Source organism: Paramormyrops kingsleyae, chromosome 8, assembly GCF_048594095.1.
Source record: "Paramormyrops kingsleyae isolate MSU_618 chromosome 8, PKINGS_0.4, whole genome shotgun sequence".
Lineage (NCBI taxonomy): Eukaryota > Metazoa > Chordata > Actinopteri > Osteoglossiformes > Mormyridae > Paramormyrops > Paramormyrops kingsleyae.
The window spans coordinates 22,801,505-22,819,950 of record NC_132804.1 but is presented as its reverse complement, the minus strand read 5'-3'; the positions used below and the strand labels follow the sequence as shown (position 1 = coordinate 22,819,950).

The window sequence follows — 18,446 nt, the reverse complement described above, 5'->3', positions numbered from 1 at the left end:
CAATAGGGAGGGAGGGAGAGCGAGAGAGAGAGAGAGAGAGACAAAGTGAGAGAGAGATACAGAGGGAGCGATTGGGGGGGTACTGAGGGAAAATGTCCTTGCCGCTGCATTAGACTCGGAACGGCAGTGCAGGAAAGGACCAGCAGGGCTAAAACAGAGGAATACAAAGGACAGGAAGACAAGAGGAGAAGGAGAGAAGAGACGCATCTTCAGGACAACAGCTGTGGACCTCTCCATCCATTCCACTCCTTTCTCCTTCACCACTTTCTGAAAATCCCCTTCCTGCCCCCTCTCTCACCCCTCACTCCAGCCCCTCCACTCCCTCTCCTGCTTATTCTTTTACCACCGCCCCCCCACCCCCCCCCCCCCCAGTGTTGTTGTCAACATGGAGACCGGCAGTCCGCGTAAGATCCAGTTCACGGTGCCTTTGCTGGACACCCACCTGGATCCAGAAGCAGCTGAGCAGGTGAGCGGAGAGCAGCGAGGAAGTTGGAGGGGGGGGGGGTACTGCATGGCTCAGGAGTAGAATAGAGTATGAGGTACTTTAGCTAATGAAGGGAAAGAATGCTCAGCCGCCTCGTGCATCTCTGCACTGTGCGCTCATTGTTCCAGGGGCACCGCGGCTGCAGTGCTGCCCTTTACGCGGCGGTACGCGACACGCAGGTTGTTACCGCGGCTGATGCACCTGCGTTTGTGGACTCATACCTCTAGAGGATAAAAATGACACACAGCAGACGCAAGCAAATGTCCCAGTCACACGAGCCGAAGCTCCGCTTCTCAGCTCCCGCCCGCTGTGAATCGGAGGCGTCATCGCTGGTGGGAGACCGCGTGCGGAGGGCCGGGCAGACGTAAGGGCTGCGCACATGCTCACGCGGACACAATGCCGGGGAGACAGCCCCCAGGGGATGGGGCACGGGGGGGAGGGGGTGGCGGTCCGTGACATGGGGGCCAGATGCTGTGACAGGCAGAATACGAGGGGCATGTCTGCGGGGAGGGCGGGGGGGTCAGCGTGTGGTGTGAATCTTTTAAAGTCTTACATGGGCAAAAAAATATGGACAGGCAAACTGGGACTGATAAATATAGATGTTGCAGGGTTCAGCACTCTGTGTGCATATGGCCTGGTAAAGTTATTTTAGGCATGCGTTGCATCAATTTTAATCACATAAAATACATCTGCGGTAATTTAAAAATGAGATCTTACAGAGAGGACGTGTGTTTGAAATACGGTTTTAGAGTATTTGTTGCTGATTTTTCAGGAAAAAGGGAGGTATTCTAAGCTGTTAGCCACTGGGTCACCTTTGTTTCTCACTGTGGAATGATTTAGGGAATATTCTGCTGGATTTTGGTTTTTTTTTCCCCAGAGAGAGTTTATGAGGAATTTAAAGACCATGAAATTAACACTGGAGATTAATTAGTGAATTATTTTCAGTTGCACTAAACAAATGTTTTTTCCTGCTTCTGCTCCCCCTCCTCCATTAAACGACTGGGGGCGTCATGTCTTTGTCAAGCAGTTTGCATAATTTGACTACCGTGAGTGTCAAAAAAATGTAATTCCATGAGAGAGAAGGATGAGGAGAGACAGGGAGACAGAAAGGGTGAGGCTGAAAACAGACTATTCTCAAGATGACAGTAAGTAATGGGAAAGCCAAATGTCTTAGCCGGAAAGATCACCTTCTCGGGGATGGACACGGCAACCTGTTACGTGAGATCCCCCGGCGGAAAAAGGGGTGTTTTTCTGCTCGAGCCTTCGCAACGGCTGGCTATTCTTACTTCAGTCGCCCCACATCCCTCACCTTAGCTACAGCCATCAAGAGGACGAGTCTTTGGTGCTGGTGAGCAAAGTAGGACGTGGAGCAGGTCAGTTGCCTGGGGCAGTCACTGCACCGGTTAGCTGTCACATTTAGACTGAGGACCAACTTTACAGAGGCACATGTGGTGGAAGAGGTTTGATGTTGGACGGGAGGCGCAGCCATGTAGGCAGTAAATGAAGGAGCATGTTTGAACCGGTAGGAAGAGGTAGCAGTTTGGCGAGGTACGTTCTTCCTACAGTACGTGTGGTTGGGTGCCTGTGCGTGACTTTCTGAGTGAGGAATCAGAGCCTGGATTGGTCTTTGATGGAAAAATAAAACCCTCACTGAGCCCTCTGACACCTCTCAGGTATGCAGAGCAGACTGCTAATCATCAAATAATAATGGTACCGGGAGGAAACAGCAGGGGGAGAGACGGTTAAGGGACTGCAGGAACGGATCTGCTGGAGAACTATAGAAATCCGACTTGGTCCCTGAACCAGCAAACATTTATCTTGTTCAGGGTTGTGGCAGGTGGGGGGGGGGGGTGACTCAGGTCTACCCCAATCAGCGCAGGATAAAAAGGGACAGGAAGACAGTCCCTCGCAGGGCACATACACACATTCACGGTGATTTAGAGGCACCAGTTATGCTAACTGCCTGTCGTTAGACTGCAACCGGAAACCCATATGATGAGGAGGACATGCAAACTCACAGGCACAGAGCGGAAGGAGAATTCAAACTCCATTCTCAAAGGCAACAGTGCTACCCACTGAGCCACTGTGCCAACCTTGAATCACTCCAGCTAACCAAATTATATTACTATTTATCTCCAGTATCCATTTTTATACTGTAACAGTAAGTACATAACCGTCACCTCATCAGCTGAGTATAATATGCACTGCGCAGAGGGCCGCTGACACCTGAAAGGGAGGAAGGGTATATCAGTACTCCCACCCCGCCCCCACACGGAGTATCGCTATGGAGACGTCCGCTTCCCAACCGCACACGGCTCCCGGGTAATGAAAAGGATCTGCGATGCTCTCTGTCACAGCCTCCTGAGTGTGCCTCGTCTTCCTCTGAAATGCCACTGATGTCCCCATCAGAAAACGTGGTGGGGTGGGCGGTGACGGGGGGAGATAACAGTCAGCGTCCCCCCACTCTTCTGACGCACCCCCTTTGTTACCCGCCGGATGTTTCTCACCAGAAATACCACGCAAAGAAGCGCTTAGCACAGAAATAAATAAACATACTCTCCTGTTTAGTGACTTAAAAATATATTTTTTGCATGCATATTTTATATGTTTCCATGGAAAATTGTTCCGATGCCTGAAGGCCTAGGAACGGGCACACTAGAGGGGAAAAAAAAATAATTTCTGTGCACAAAGCAGCGTAAAATAACACATTAAATGGCATCAGTTCACATAGCGAGATGAAATATGTGTATAAAGACCTGCCCTTGTATGAATATTCATGAGCATATAACAGATGAACAGCAGTCTGGACAGAGTTCAGCACCAGCCAGTGACAATCACTGGTTTGGCCGGTGGTGGTGGTGGCCTCCCACTCTGGGGGGGCTCAGCTTCCAGCAGATCATCCCATCTCCACGCCGCAGGGCTTTGAAAATGGAAAGCTGTCTGTAACTGTACCTCCATTAGGCTGACACATGCTGTGTGGTGGAAAGCAGAGAGAATGACGACATGCACCTCTCAGATTGAACATACATTATAAGGCTCAGGTTTTCTTTGTCACCTGCATGCGGGGAGTCAAATGCTTTATACATACATTCCCATACGGTAGTTGAACCTGGGTTACCATGGTGAGAAACCATGAATCCTAACCATTAAAGCATAAAGCGTAAAATTTTTGATCGTTTTTTTTTTTGGATTCGTATAAACCATTGAAGTCATACCCAAATACTACTGAAGTTCAATGGCTTTTTATCCCCGCGTTCTTTTTGACAAGAATCTTTCAGGTCAGAAACTTCAACCAGAAAAAGAAATCACCGTGCACACATGAGAATAGTGCTTAAAATAGTCGCTGAAAAAGTACTGCAACGTTCATGCAATCGGTAAAGTGGGCGTCCGGCTTACTCATGATGCTGGAGGTGCCATGGATTTTGGAGGCGAAACAGAGAACCACCATAAATGGAGAAGGTTGAAGCAACAAAGTTTCATTTAAAAAAAATGATTTCATGCACAAAAGAACAGCTGTCAGGGTCAGCCCCTGCTGTGGTCCTGCCGTGTCCCTTCCCCGTTTGGCCAGCAGGTGTTGCTGGTCATCCTGTTCTTTATGTTAGTCTTTGTTCTCCTCTGTTACCTGTCTGGTCATGTGGCTCAATGTGTTGAGCATGTGGTTGTCTGTATACCCCTCTGTCTTGTATTCAAATCCTGCCTCTTCTGTTTTTGTATTTTGCTCCCTAGTGTTTCATTTGAGTTTCTTTAGTTCTTGTGTCTGATTTTGTAGTTGGTTTTGGTTTTGTTCCTTGTGCCCCTGCTTGTGTCTTTACCTGTTAGTTATGCACCCTAGTGTTGGTTTCTGTTTCCCTGTGTCCTTGATTAGTTCTTAGTTTCCCTGTTTTTAGTTCCTTGTTTCCCTGGTCTTTGTTAATTAGCCTCACCTGTCCTGTGTTAGTCTCGTTACCCCTTAGTATTTTAGTTTCTGCTTCTGTTCAGTTCCCCAGTGGTTCATTGTTGTTGTTTGCGATGTTCAATGGTTTTGCTATTTTCAGTGTTTGATGTGTATTCGGTTTTTGTGATTTAGTCTTAGTTTATTCCCTTTATTTTTTGACCCTCGTGGTCCTTTTTGGTTTTGTTGTGTTTGTAGTGTTTTCTGTTTTGTTTAAATAGACCCCATGTGTCTCGGAGCCGCCAGTGGGTCGTCCACCCTTTTTGTGCCCGATGCCACGTTCTCGCACCCGAGCCGCCCGTATCCATGACAAACAGCATCCCAAATACTGCACGGTGTCCTCTGACACTGAATATCTGGTTAGAAGCTCAGCAATATCAGATTGAGCATGTTGTGGTTCATGCAAACAGCTGCCAATACGCCAAATGGAGCAGCTGGAATGTGCCGTAAAAAATCTGCTGTCACCCTGACTGACAGGATGGCACTTTCAAAGCTTTTACATTTAATTATTTGGCAGATGCTTTCGTCCATATCAGTTGGATGGTACTGCACTTCTACATTTATCAAAAACACATCCACATCGTACGCATATACAACAACAGAATTGTACGTGACCATTGTTTTGTCTTGCATTAAGTGTTTATGTATCTGCTGTAAGTATGAGATCCACTGAAAACTGGAGACAAATTCCCCTTATGCGTGAACAAATAAACCAGATTCTGATTCTAATTAAATGGATGTAGGATGCATGCATGATTGGCGCGTCTGTGGCTGATATCGTCACGGGGATTCTGTTCGTGATTCAAATCATGCATTCAGTTACGATGCCGTTGGTAGTTGTGGAAGTAATGGAAGGTGGTGATGCATCCCCAGGGATTCGCACGGGTCTCAGAAACAACAGCGTGAGCTTTTGAATGTTATCAGGGGACAAATCTTGCACAAAGCGTCCTGCTGGCTCTCCAGATGTGCACAGACTCAAAGTTCCTCACAGTTCCACAAACTGCCCGGGAATTTACTTAAATATTAGCTTGTAGGCCACCTGATTTTTCCTTTTCATAGTACAGAAATCAGAATTCGGATTGGTGCGTTTGTCTGCTGCGTAAGTGGTAAATGATCCTCTCTGTTGCTCAAACGGCATGGTGAATATTAAAATGTGGAACACCGAAGAAGAGTTTCAGTTGTGGGATCTTTGGGAAAGGGGGTGGGGGCTCACACTTGCTCATAACAAGCCAAGCCCTTCGAGCCTGAGAAACCCTGGATGTTCACTAAGGCTTCCAAAACGCATCCATGCCCATGAATGCTAATGCTAAAAGGTATGATTGGAAGCCAGGCTGAAGCTGTCGTCTGGACAGGCTAGAGAAGCCCTGGTTTGGCTCTTCACCATGTCCTTGCTCTGCATTTTAACTTCTACATTCTGTAGTTTGGACACATACAGACACAAACACATTTGTACTCATGTCCCCGCTGGAGCTTCTCGTTGATTCACATGCTAATCCCATTGACCGCTCTAAAGCCCAAGCTGACATGGTGAAAATGAGCAATGAAGTTTTGGTGCATTAAGATAAACAATCTGGGGGGAATAAATAAGTAAATAATAATAAAAGCATCTTTCGGGTTTTTGAGATTTTGGTTTTCTTGGTTTAGTGACTGATCACATGATCATTCAAATAACCGATTAAGTGACAGAGAGACACTTATTGATTCCAACCTGTAAATTTTGGAAGACATTTTACCCAGAAAAATGTGACTTGCTTCTATAAATTTTCTTGAGTCTCTGTCAATGGTAAACAGTGAATATGAGAAACACATACACACCTGAATAACGCCAATATCGGCTGAACAAATGAGAAAGCATTCACCATCTCCATCTATCTACTGCTCTGTTGTTGAGGGAAAAAAACATTGTTCGCTCCCAGTGTTAGCTAAATCAAGCTAAATATTAAAAATCCCCTCTACAGAACTATGCAATTAGCACCTTCTGTATTGCATTTTGAAATTACTGGCTGGAGCTCCTCATTTTTGGAGGTATGACTGTGGATTCAATGGTATTTTGCTGTTTCACTCTATACTAGCGAATCCAGCTGAGGATTAAAATCCATTTTCCATTACTGGGAAACACTGCAGTGTTAGCTAAAGGCATTGCAGGCAGCAGGTAAGACAGGGGTGCTGGGGTGTCATAAAGGGGGTAAAGCAGGATGATTTCATGGGCCCCGAGCAACAGGGGCCCTAAAAAATTTAGAACTTAACTGAATTGGTCTGGGTTGGGGGCCAAAATTGCACATCGCTTTCATGGGGCCCAAAATGTCTAGCTGCACCCCTGCACAGTGACCTAGACTTTCCAGTAAAGAATATATAAATTTGAATAAGGTGGAAAAACCATACAAAGTGCAATTTTCTTTAGATAAGATAAGCTGCTCAGGCAACTAAACAGAGTAATTAGGCTACTGTTTTCATTAGCCTGGGGGAGGAGGGGGAGGGACCATTCCACAGCTCAGGGGATTTTGCTCATGTTGATCTGTCTTACACCTAAAACTTTCACTGTTCCTTTTTATTCTTTTTTTTTTACTTCGAAGCCCAAACCAATTCTTCCATTTTCATACTGTCAAACCCTCAAAAGGTACAGACGATGTACCTATGCACCTAGATCTAATCAATTCATTTCAATTCAATTCAATAAATTTTTTGTATAACACCTTCCACAACAGAGTGGCCCCAAGGTGCTTTACATGAATGTGTTGCGATGCATTATAACACCATTAAGAAAGAATACAAACACAGGGAAGACAAAGAAATGTCAGAAGGAAGGTCAGATGACAATGGAGGACAGGAACCAAAAACTCCCAAGCAGGGAGAAAAAAAACATCTGGGGGTCCAAGGTCACCTGGCTGCACAACATCATTGAACATTACTGAAAAAGAAAGTCTGGGCTTGCTTGCCAAACGAAAGGTGTAAACTGCGGTCGAGGTCCATCAATGAGTCAGTTCTCCATGCTGGTGTATGTAAAGAGGCAGCTCGAAGTCTGCACCCACAACGTTTATGTTTTAGTATTAAAATGGTTCTGATGATTAAATTATTGTCTGCTTCCAGCTTTCACAGTCTTGTGTAATTGTTTCATTCATTCAACATGCAAATAGAAAAAATGTGTTGAATCTGTATATAATGCAAATATGCATGACTGAAGCACTCTACTGTACATGGTAAGAAAATAGCATTAACAAAGCATGAATGAATTCCCAGCCATTGTTATTCCCTCTTTCATACCATAAAATATATTGATTGTGCTGTTAATGCTGTTAATATATAATAGCTAAAATAACTGAAGGCTGCTATTTAATTCCATACTTTCTGCCTCCTGTGGTGCATGCTGAATGTGGGGAAAGGTGACAGGATCCATCAAAACAATAGTACACATATGTACATACATACAACTAAATTTCCCACGTTTTAATAATGAAATTCTTACTTACTGCTCTGTATTAATGCGCGCTCTGTTGCCTCGAGGCAGGAAAGCAATCAGGGATCGTGTCGCTCATTCTAACTGGGGAATTAGCACAAGGCTGTGAGCAGAGACTCGCATGGCGCGCTCACGATGCTCCTCACACCCCACCTGGCCTTTGTTACTGTCCTCACCTTAACAAAACAAAACGGACCTGCTAAAACTCGCACGGATCTCTGCCTCCAAACAATAACCCCTCCATCCCTGCTCCTCTCTACCTGCCACTTCCAGTTTGCCATCAGCTCATCTAGGTAAAGTGCTCATAAATTGTCATTCATTTCACGTTATTGATTAATATACACTGAAATTGTAAAATTAACATTATAGTATCCAGAGAGGAACTATAACCTCATCTTCTCAAATCATAGGGGCTAAGTCGGGTCCAAGTCTCGAGTATTTACCCTCAAGTCCAAGTCTTGCTGAGTCTAGTCACAAGTCATCAAATTTGTAACTTGAATCCAAATCGAGCCACATGTCAGTGACTTGAGTTCCCACCTCTGCCTCCAACCCTCCTCATACAGCTGCTCACCAAACTACAACAACAACTATTCTTCCTCTACTTTTTCGTCTGTGAAAGTACATGATGCCACCTACTGAAAATACCTCTATAATCATATACTGTTTGTGCTAATTCTTTAACATGTTGCTGACTTGATGGTGCCAGTTTGGTTTACTGTGTGCTGATGTGCTGCATAAGTCAGGGGTCTCAAACTCCAGTCCTGGGGAGCCCTGCACAGATTTTGGTTTACTCTCATTTAACACACCTGATTCAACTCCTTGTGCCACTGTAATTATCCCACAGCTCTTGAGCTGAATCATTTATGGTGGAACACTGGGCTCTGGCCCCCCAGGACTGGAGTCTGAGACCCCTAGCATAAGCATTTGGGAGATGACTGGATGGATGATGATAAGCTGTATTGCATGAAAAGCTGATCCCTCCCCCTTTCCTCATGCAGATCAGGAGACGAAGGCCTACACCTGCCACCCTGGTAGCATCCAGTGACCAATCCTCCCCAGGTATTACCTCTTTGCCACAGTTCTGTTGAGGTCCAGTGAATTTAGTATTAAATTAGTTTCTTACAGTGCAGAGCACTGACACCAATATGCAAAGGTACTCTTTTGCTCCCCTACATTTGTCTGCTCTGGCCATCTAGGGCCACTTAGTCCAACCTCTTGGCCCCATAGGAGTTTTACTTGCACAAAAAAGTTCTGAGGGCAGAAATAAAAATGATTGGCTGAGAGAGATAACCAATAAGATTGTAGATGAGGTGGGTCGAAGCAACTAGAGGAGGCGGAACCAACCAATCAGATGTCTTGGTCCTGCCTCCTCTAGTTGCTTGGGCCCACCTCCTCTAAAATCTGATTGGTTGTCTCTCTGAACCAATCTTTTTTATTTCTGTTCTGAGAACATTTTAGTAAAACTTCCCTGAACGACATCTCGACAAACGACTGTTTACGTACATTAGACCAACTTCTCTATTGAAGCTAAACACAGACCTTGTAATGCAGTGAAAAAAATATACATGTCCTTAGTGAGTTCATAATCAGAAAGAGGTCCAGGAGTGGAAATCTGCATTATATGGAGATTTAGCACTTTTGCTATTTTTACATTTGCGTGTTAAAAGAATCAAACAGTGAAGCGAGAAATGAATGTGGTAAAATGGGAAGCAGACAATGGAGTCACAGACCACTTTCTTCTGTATTCATCTGGGCAGCACCTCAAATTAACCATCAGAAGCATTTTAATACTGAAACACAAACAGTCTTTCATCAGGAGCACCCATAACAGTTTAAGGGTCGTAAAGATTTGAATAGTTCCTGCTTGAAAACTGATGGATTAGGAGATGAGGTTGGAATAATCAAAAAAGATAGAATTATAGAAAAATGGAACTACTCTTGAGGCATGAACTTGCTCCCTTCAAGTTCAGCCAACACAGTAGTTTAATTTGCCAGTTATCTGTTAATTTAGATGCCTTAGGTGGTTCTCCTATCCAGCAAGAGCTGCACATCTTACAGCTTCCTCCTTTGTCTTTTATAAAACTTCTAATCACATTAGCAAAGAAATTGACTTTTCAAAAACCAGCACACCATGCATTTCTAAAGGACTGGTTTGGCCATTTCTTTGTACTTGTGTAAACCACTTGCAGAATGACAAATAAAAATCCTTGTTCCTTGACCAGCAAACAAATCAAGGTTGGTGGCAAGGTGATCCCAGCTTAAGCATGGAGTTAAAATAGTAAAACAAATTCGGGCAGTAGCATGTAAACAATTCAATGTTTCACCAGACCTCAGCACACAAGTTTGTTTTCTCTTCTCCGCAATGGGTCTCCTTTGGTCCTCCTGAGCATTTTTATCAAGGAGGGTTGTTCAGCATCCTTTAACACCAGAGGACCCTGGATCCACAGATGTCACCACTAATGTCACGTTTCTACTCTTCCAGTTCATTCTTTCAGTTTCCCCGCAGTCTCCCGTCTTCCAAATAATGGAGTCTTTTAAGACTTGATGATTAGAATGATGAGTCATTGTGGAACGGAGCTGCCGCCCCCCCCTCTGCTTTTCTGTTTTTGGCTGTGCTCTGTTTTTTTTTTTTTTGTAAATAAGCTAAAGTATCAGCCACAAGTACCCAACGAGGACAGCTGGATATTTATAGCGACTTACCTTCCGGAGTGTGCTTTAGATATAGATTTTATTTAAATCATGAGGAATTGGTGTGAGGAAACAGAGAGTGTGGAGAAAAACAGAAAGGATTACAAATGTTATATAATGTTTTAATTATAGTGGATGTTAGATAGTAATGGGAGGAATTAAATTTAGAATATGAATCATTAATTACTGTCCCGACAAAGATGGTAAAAAGAAGTAAAAGTGTGTTTGTGAGAATGTGAGAATCTGATCCTTCATCAGCGATGTTCATGCAGTATCTGTGTGAAACTGGGGCATAAATCCCCAGTTACCATCAGACTGGAATTACTCTTGATCTTTGAGGATCAACCCCCCCCCCCCCGTTTTAACTGCCCTGTCTTATAAAAGATCAGAAAAAGATTCCCTTCCGCCGCTGATGATGGAGGCGCGGCCTTTGAGCTGTCAGCGCCGTCGTTCACCGCCCTGGAGGGAGGTGATCTATTGTGGCCATTATCCCCAAATCCAGTGGCTGTATGAAGAAACACACAGTCCACAGCAAACCACATTCATCCTGTTATTTGCAGAAAAGGTGCCAGACTGAATGCAACCAATTATAGTTTGTGTCAAACATAAGTGTCGATATTAATGAGCTCAATATATACTCTATATGGGCTGTTCAGTTGAATTTATAGGAATAATTACAGAAATATTTCAATCTGAGCAAAATGTCAGCATCATATTTTTTAGACATTAATGTTCTTGTAGCAATTTCTTGCTGTTTTCGAAATCATCACATTAATATACCATCCAAACCCGAAGACATCTAAAGCAGCGTTACGTAAATACAAAATTGCATCAGGATGGTGGATGCTTAAGTGCAAACATAAACAGCTATTATTACTGCAATAATCCCAATTTTTGTTTCCATTTTTTTTTTCCTGAATGGATTAACGTTCTATTGCGTGATATGTGATGTCGACACTGTCAAAGGATGACAGGAGTACATGCCAGGAAATGGATCGTAAAGAAATGAATCACAAAAAAATTAGGTAGGAGGAACGTGGGTGGACATCATTAGCAGATGTACAGCGATCAGATTTACTGCACGACAGCCGTACTCGAGTTTGGCAGCAGCTCCATATTGACTGGGATGAACTCTTGGGTTGTACATCTGGGGTTCATTAAAGCAGCTTAGCGCTGAGAACATCAGTGTGCCAGAGGACAATATGGAAGGCAGAAAACACATCTAAGAATTACTCCCCAGTTGCCCTTGATTAAGATCTCCAGACTGCACAGATTAAAGTTTTAGAAACATAAATAAACAAATCTTGGATGTGCTCCATGTGGAGTGAGAGGGTCCAGTGAAATTCTGTTCGCTTGCTTTATAGTGACGGGGGAGCACGTTTTGTCAGATCAGTTAAAAGCAGATTCAATTCCTCCTCCTACCTTCCAGCGGCTACAGTAGAGGGTCACAGTGAGCCTGGGGCTTTTCCCAGGAAACGTATGGCTCACAGCAGGGAACACCGGCTTCGGGTGCCAGTCCAGCACAGGGCTCACACACAAACAACTAGACACATAATTACACACTATCTGCAGTTTTAAAGAAGCCAGTTCACCTAAACAAATGATTTGTACTGTTAGGAAGCCTGCAAAAGCTAAAACCATGGTTTTCTACAAGACCTTTCAAACTAAATGAAAGAAATGAAATAATATCCTCTACTAGGGTCAGACACAAAGAGAGCTGATTCATCTTAGTAGAGCCAGATATCTCCTCTTTTCATCTGTGGCTTTTGTTGTAGATTAAAGATGGAAAATAACAGCCTGGCATGTAATACATATTTAGTTGTTTTTTATATACGCCGTCTTCCTGGTGTCTAGGGATGAGTAGTTGCCAGGCAACTAGGCGGTGTCCTAGAAAAAAGTTGAAAGGCCCAGAGATAGACATGTGTTAAGCTATCTCAAAACTTGGTTGATTCTGCTTGTTGTGATGGATGATTTCTCTACTTTGCCTTTGGAATGTTGTCGTATTTTATTTAATTTGTGCTGGTATGTGATATTTTATCTACGCCTGCTGCTTCAGCTGCTGACAGTAGGTTCCGGAGTACCACCAAACCGTGCTGGTCAGCACTTCACCTTGCTTTGCTGTGCAGTACATTTGCTTGCCTACTCCTAGATTTGGAGCTGTGCATGTCCTTATGAATAAATTACACAGGCCCCGCAGCCAATTTTAATCGTCATGATCATTTTTATTGCTGTTGCAGAAATGGCCCGGAAAACTGCGCAAAGACTACAGAATAAGCTGTGAACCTCTTTATCACCAATGCTTGCTTTCTATATTTACTATAATTTGATGCTGTTTTGCAGAAATTGATGAAGACCGACTTTCCAATCAGCTGTACAAGGTGATATCCCGCACTCATCTTCTAACTGTTTAGCTATTAGCCATTAGCTGATCTATGCAGGTAGTAGCCATGCAGAAGAAGGTGACCCTTTATCTACAGAGGATTTTCAAACATTAAATTGCTCAAATTGCAGTGAAAAACACTCCCGTTTTCCCCACATTGATTAATCACAATAGGAATCGAATGTCCTTTCTGCTACACTGTGGTACATAATGCATGTGTTGACGTGTCCAGAACTGAATGTCCACCTCATTTTTGAGGCTTTCTGTGGAACTCCCTAATATCTGGCCTGTTTCCCTAGGCAGCGCTGCTAAACTCCCCGCGGCAGCGACGGAAGGGGGCTCGCGGCACACCAACTATGAAAGGTAGCCTCCCGCCTGCCCCAGTGACAGGAACTCACGGTTGAATGGGAGGTGCCAGGTCAGCTACTCCTTGACTGTGACAGTCACTTGGCTCACTCTCCATGTACTGATGGGCGAAAGCCCCAGGCATCTGAATAGACTAGCAAAATAGCAAATGTGTCTATTTTCCGATGTAGCTCCTAGCTACCCTGCTAGCTACTGAGAACTGCTGACATCAAGCGTGTTTATACATAATATAGACTGAGCGTCATGTGACCAGTGTTAAACTGGAATTAATAAGGAGATTATGTCGCCTTTTCGCGCGTGAGAAAGTACAGGGAAAGGCATTTGAGAAAGCTAGCCGTTCAGATGTCATTATTATGCTTCCAATTGTGTATCTCCTTACCATTGCGCTCCACTGTGCAGAGCTGCAGTTCCTGGTGGAGCACCACCTATACTGTCAGCAGCACGGAGGCGCCGCTGGGGACGAGTGCTCCTCCGAGAGCTGCCTGTCAGACCGGCCGAGCCCAGACAGCGCGACGGCCGGGGACGAGCTCCCCGAGGACGAGGGAGGGTGGAACGCGGAGGACAAGGCCACGGCAGAGGCCTTCGAGAAGCTGCGCTGCCAAATGGAAGGTTAGGGTGTGTTGGGGGAGGGGGACGCACTTCCCAAGCGATATGTCAGTGTGGAGGGGAATGGATGACGTTACTTTATGCATTTTTTGGCGGCGTTTCAGCTCATGCCCGGGGCGAGCAGTTCACATATGGGGTAGGGGAAATCGATCTCGTACCAGGGTCATAGTGATGGAGGATCTGAAGGGTGACTTACCGTAATGACATAACGCAAACTCAAGCTCCTCTAATGCCTTGTGCAACGTTGTGGGATGGGTGAGCAAATACGATGGCAAGGAGCAGGAGAGTGGATTCGATTGCTGACCGCAATCCTGACCAGCCAAACACTTAAGAGCATGACTTTTCATTATTAACGAAGTGAAGTGTTTAGACACAGATCAGAGGGATCACTAGTTATGACCAGCATGGTGCCAGGTGCCAGATGCTGGGTTGTACTGATAATGAGAGTAAGCCAACCTTTCCCAGGATGAACTACACTCCAGGGAAAAGACATTGCGTATCTGTTTTCCATACGCTGATATTTTTACACTAGCTCAGAAATAGCTCCTGCTTCCCTACCTTCCCTTTACTTTGTATAACTAATTAAAATTATACAGATAACATCAATCTGTATTCAAGCGTGTGTTCATTTGGTTGAGTCATGACAAGTCTTGCTTCTTGCATGAGGGTTAGAAATTCTTTATGAATTAATCTTCTGATTATTCAAAGTTAAATAGCAATTTTGGCACATCCTTACCAAGCTCTGAAATGGATTCCAAGAAATATGACGTACGATTCCCAAAAATGAACGCATTGTAGCTTTTGATGTGCTCTGAAAATATTACACGCAATTATTGTTCAGCTCAGCCTTTGCTCTGCATTGTAACTGCGTTTACCCTATTTATAGGGAAATGCATTCTAAGAAAAGGGCATTTTTCTCCACAATCGGTGTTGCTAGAGAACCTTATACTATAGATCCGCAGATACAAGAAATAATGACGTACGATCATTTGAGGACTCATGTCTTATGTATTGATTGGCGTAATTGCAGTGGCTTTGGTGGTACTTTAAGACAGTGTTTCCCAACCCAGTCCTCAGAGACCCCAGACAGTCCACGTTTTTGCTCCCTCCCAGCTCCCGACTCACCTGAACCAGGAATTCTGTGTTATCGATTATCTGGGAGAGACCAAATGCATGGACTGTCTGAGGATCCCTGAGGACCGGGTTGAGAAAAATTGCTTTAAGGTTTAATAGTGGGTCATATACTGAGTGCCATTTTTGTCCATGTCCATTGAAGAATTTTCTAGAGAAAGCCTGTTAGAAGCATCTGGTGGCACTGAAGACCTCTTGAAGGAGGACATTCTCACTCCCGTGGCCAAGGAAACTCCAGCACATCTTAAGCCAGCAGGTGAAATTTACCCACCAGCTGGGAAAAGCTTATGTTTTAAAATGCCAGCAAAGAAACATGCTATTATCAATTAAATCATATACATAGAAACAAATCATACCGAAAAAAAATATTACTGTTTCTATAGAACTCAAACTGTAATGTGAGATCACAAATTTTATAGCAAAACCAGCATAACACTGGAGTGCAGCGTTTCCTAAGCATGTCCTTGGGGACCACAGACAGTCCACATTTTTACTCCCTCCCTGCTCCACTCCCCACTGGACAATGCACATTTTTTGCTGTTGGGAAACACTGCTCTAGACCAAAAATAGTATCCATGAAGAATTCGTATTTCCCCATCTATATTAAAAACCTGTGTGACTTGGATTTTGTACAATTTGCATAATGATTAGAGCCAATTTCATACACCCTATATCACTGGGTTACAATGTTCCCCATAATGCCATCAATATACACATTCCTGCCAGTCTTGTTAAATTAATCAACAAAACTATTGGCAAATATTTAATTGGGTTTCTGGGTGTAAAACAGTTGGAGGAACTCAAGTAGAGTTTTGGGAATCACCTCCTTGTCTGATTTTATATAACATCTTTCAGAAGTTCCATTGAGAAGTAAGAGCCTCCCGCTGTTCAGGCCCGTCAGAGGAGAGCACCCTAAAGTGAAGGGCGGAAGAAGCACTTCTTCCCGTCATCTTAAAAAAACACTTCGCTCTTTTTGCACAGGCGAGATGAAAGTGAGTCCACTGGCAAAGGAGGACAAGAAGGACGCCCAGGAGGAAGAGAAATAAAGTGGCCTTCGGCCATGCCAGATGGAGAATGGTGGAAACGACGTCTTACCCACCACATCAAATGAAAAGACACTAAAGCTCCTGACTTCTGTGACTTTAAGGGCGAGAGGGACAGCAGCTTAACGATTTGGCCTTCACTCATTCATCTCATCTGTTGTTCCTCTGTTTTAAATAGCCTTTGTACTTTCCTTTTAATAATCACATTTTTACATCCCTTTATCTTACGCACAAGCATCGCACGAAACGTTATTGTGGAAAAACTTTGACGGTCTTGGCCGGTCTTCGCGCACACAGGGCGAGTTCCGTTTTGACAGTGTGGCAGAGTAAGGACACATTTTCCTGTGTTTCGCGCTCCTCTGTGAAACTATGGAGAACTGAAATTTGATCGATTTATCCGTTTTGCTGTCGGCGCTTTATTGTTTTTTTTAACCTTCAACGACATTCCATTTCAAAGCAATATTACAGTATCTTGTGTTTTTGGTAATACTCTATAACCGGGGGTGGGTGGAACATAGGAATTTTTGCTACTAGCCAACTGACCGTCTTCAGTAAAAAATGTAGTCCAACATGCCGTGTTTTACTAGCTAACAGGCTTGTGTTCAGTTATTATGCTCCTCCTTCATCTTAATGACTTGCCTCAGGTGAGTTGGTAAGTTTAATTTCCAACCCTGTCTTTAACATGCTGAATATTATGGTTATAGTTAACTTAATAAAACTTTCTTCTTAATGCTTAGAGTCTTAGTGACATAGTCCAGGATAAGGCAAGGTAGTTAGGTTTACTTTTACTTTTACTTGCTCTTTGGGTGAGTTTTTTAGGTTCGTTTTTGTTGTCCCGTGTGCAGTGAGGGTTACCCACAACCTTGAGCGTGTCGGAAAAAACACATGCCCCAGTTTCTTAGAACACAGTTTCTCAGAGGTGCTGTGTGACCACATTTCATATTGTAGGTCACACTCAGATGCAGACCACTTGATGTAGATTAGACCTGAATAGACAAAAGAGTGAAACCCTCTGATTGCTTTTAGATAGCCGAGTCACGTCATATATGTTAGTAGTGTTGCAAAGCAGCCTGAAAACGTGTGTGTAAGAGTGGATCGCCACTCATCATAGAACTCGTTCGTCATTCTGTGAAACCAGAACCTGAATCCTGAGAACGACCACTGGATCTGCCCTCTCTATTCCAATCGCTCCTCCTCACCTATCTCCTCATCCTTCATTTCCTTACCAGTGTCTTTTGAATGGCCCCCCCATGCATGAGCATGTCAAGAAGGACTGTGTTTACCCGGCTGTTACCCGGCGATACCACACTGGTGGGAATTGGCCTAACCCGCTACAGCCATTGTGAAATAATTCCGTAACTGTACAGTTGTTCTGTGAATGCACAGGTGAAAGTCAATACAGTAATGTTTGTAATAATACACTCTCTCAAATTTTACAATCTATGTCTTCTATCCACTATGTATATATACTGTATGACATCTACAGTGTATATATACAGACAGATGGGTTTTGCTTGTGTCTTTTCATTCTTGGTGTTTTAATTTTAAAAAATCTGCTTCTGGTTTGGTTAGACTATGGTTGTATATACATCTTTTAATAATTAGCACAGATTGCCCACGTTAATCTCATTGGCCTTATATGCATATAGCTGTCATATAGTTATATTCCACCATATAAGGTAAATATGACTATAGGTTAACAGCATTGGCTAAATAATAAACATGGCACAGTTTAAAAAATGTACTGGAAACGGCAATTATAGGTAGCAATAGAGATTTTTATATTTTACTATTAATTGTAATACTTATCCATGTCAGTGGTAGCCCTCAGGAATAGAGGCCCTGATGGTGCCTTTCTGGTCGAGTATAATGTAAGTTACTGAGCAGTGACCATAAGGCATGTTATCCGACAGCATTTCAGATCACTAGCTTTTGCAACTATATATTGTTTCGGTACATGGCATGTGTTAGAAATCTCTTCATTCGGCAGTGCAACTGTGCAACTCTTGCACCTGAGTGGAAGAACACTATTTACTGTATGAGGGACAAAAATCGTATAAAATACGAAGAGGTTTTTGCAGCATTTCTGCCATGGAACGTTTATATGTTAACGCAGTAGATGATCTCTTATTTGATGGCACAATCACTTAATTTAGGTAACTGCATCATCCACATCAACAAATAAAATCATTTTTAAAAACCATGGAAAATACCACGTAATTGTAGTAAAGAATAGTGTTTTTTCACCTAAGCAACGTGCATTTGTTTTCATTCTACATAACGATGAAGTCTCTCGTGGCTCCTGTGAGGGTCAATTTTCATTTTAGAAGGCACGCAGTTGGTATCTGTTGTCAATAAACCAG

General features: G+C 43.6%; 1 protein-coding gene across 1 annotated transcript; it reads left to right on the top strand.

Annotated features, from left to right (window-relative positions):
- Positions 1-330: 330 nt before the first annotated feature.
- On the top strand, positions 331-18,334 carry LOC111835229 (protein phosphatase 1 regulatory subunit 1A-like). The gene is made up of 7 exons (XM_023795292.2): positions 331-466; positions 8,868-8,928; positions 12,898-12,935; positions 13,237-13,300; positions 13,703-13,912; positions 15,186-15,296; positions 16,022-18,334. The coding sequence occupies exons 1-7, from the start codon at positions 386-388 to the stop codon at positions 16,084-16,086; spliced, it is 630 nt and encodes a 209-aa protein (XP_023651060.1). The 5' UTR covers positions 331-385; the 3' UTR covers positions 16,087-18,334.
- Positions 18,335-18,446: the final 112 nt, after the last annotated feature.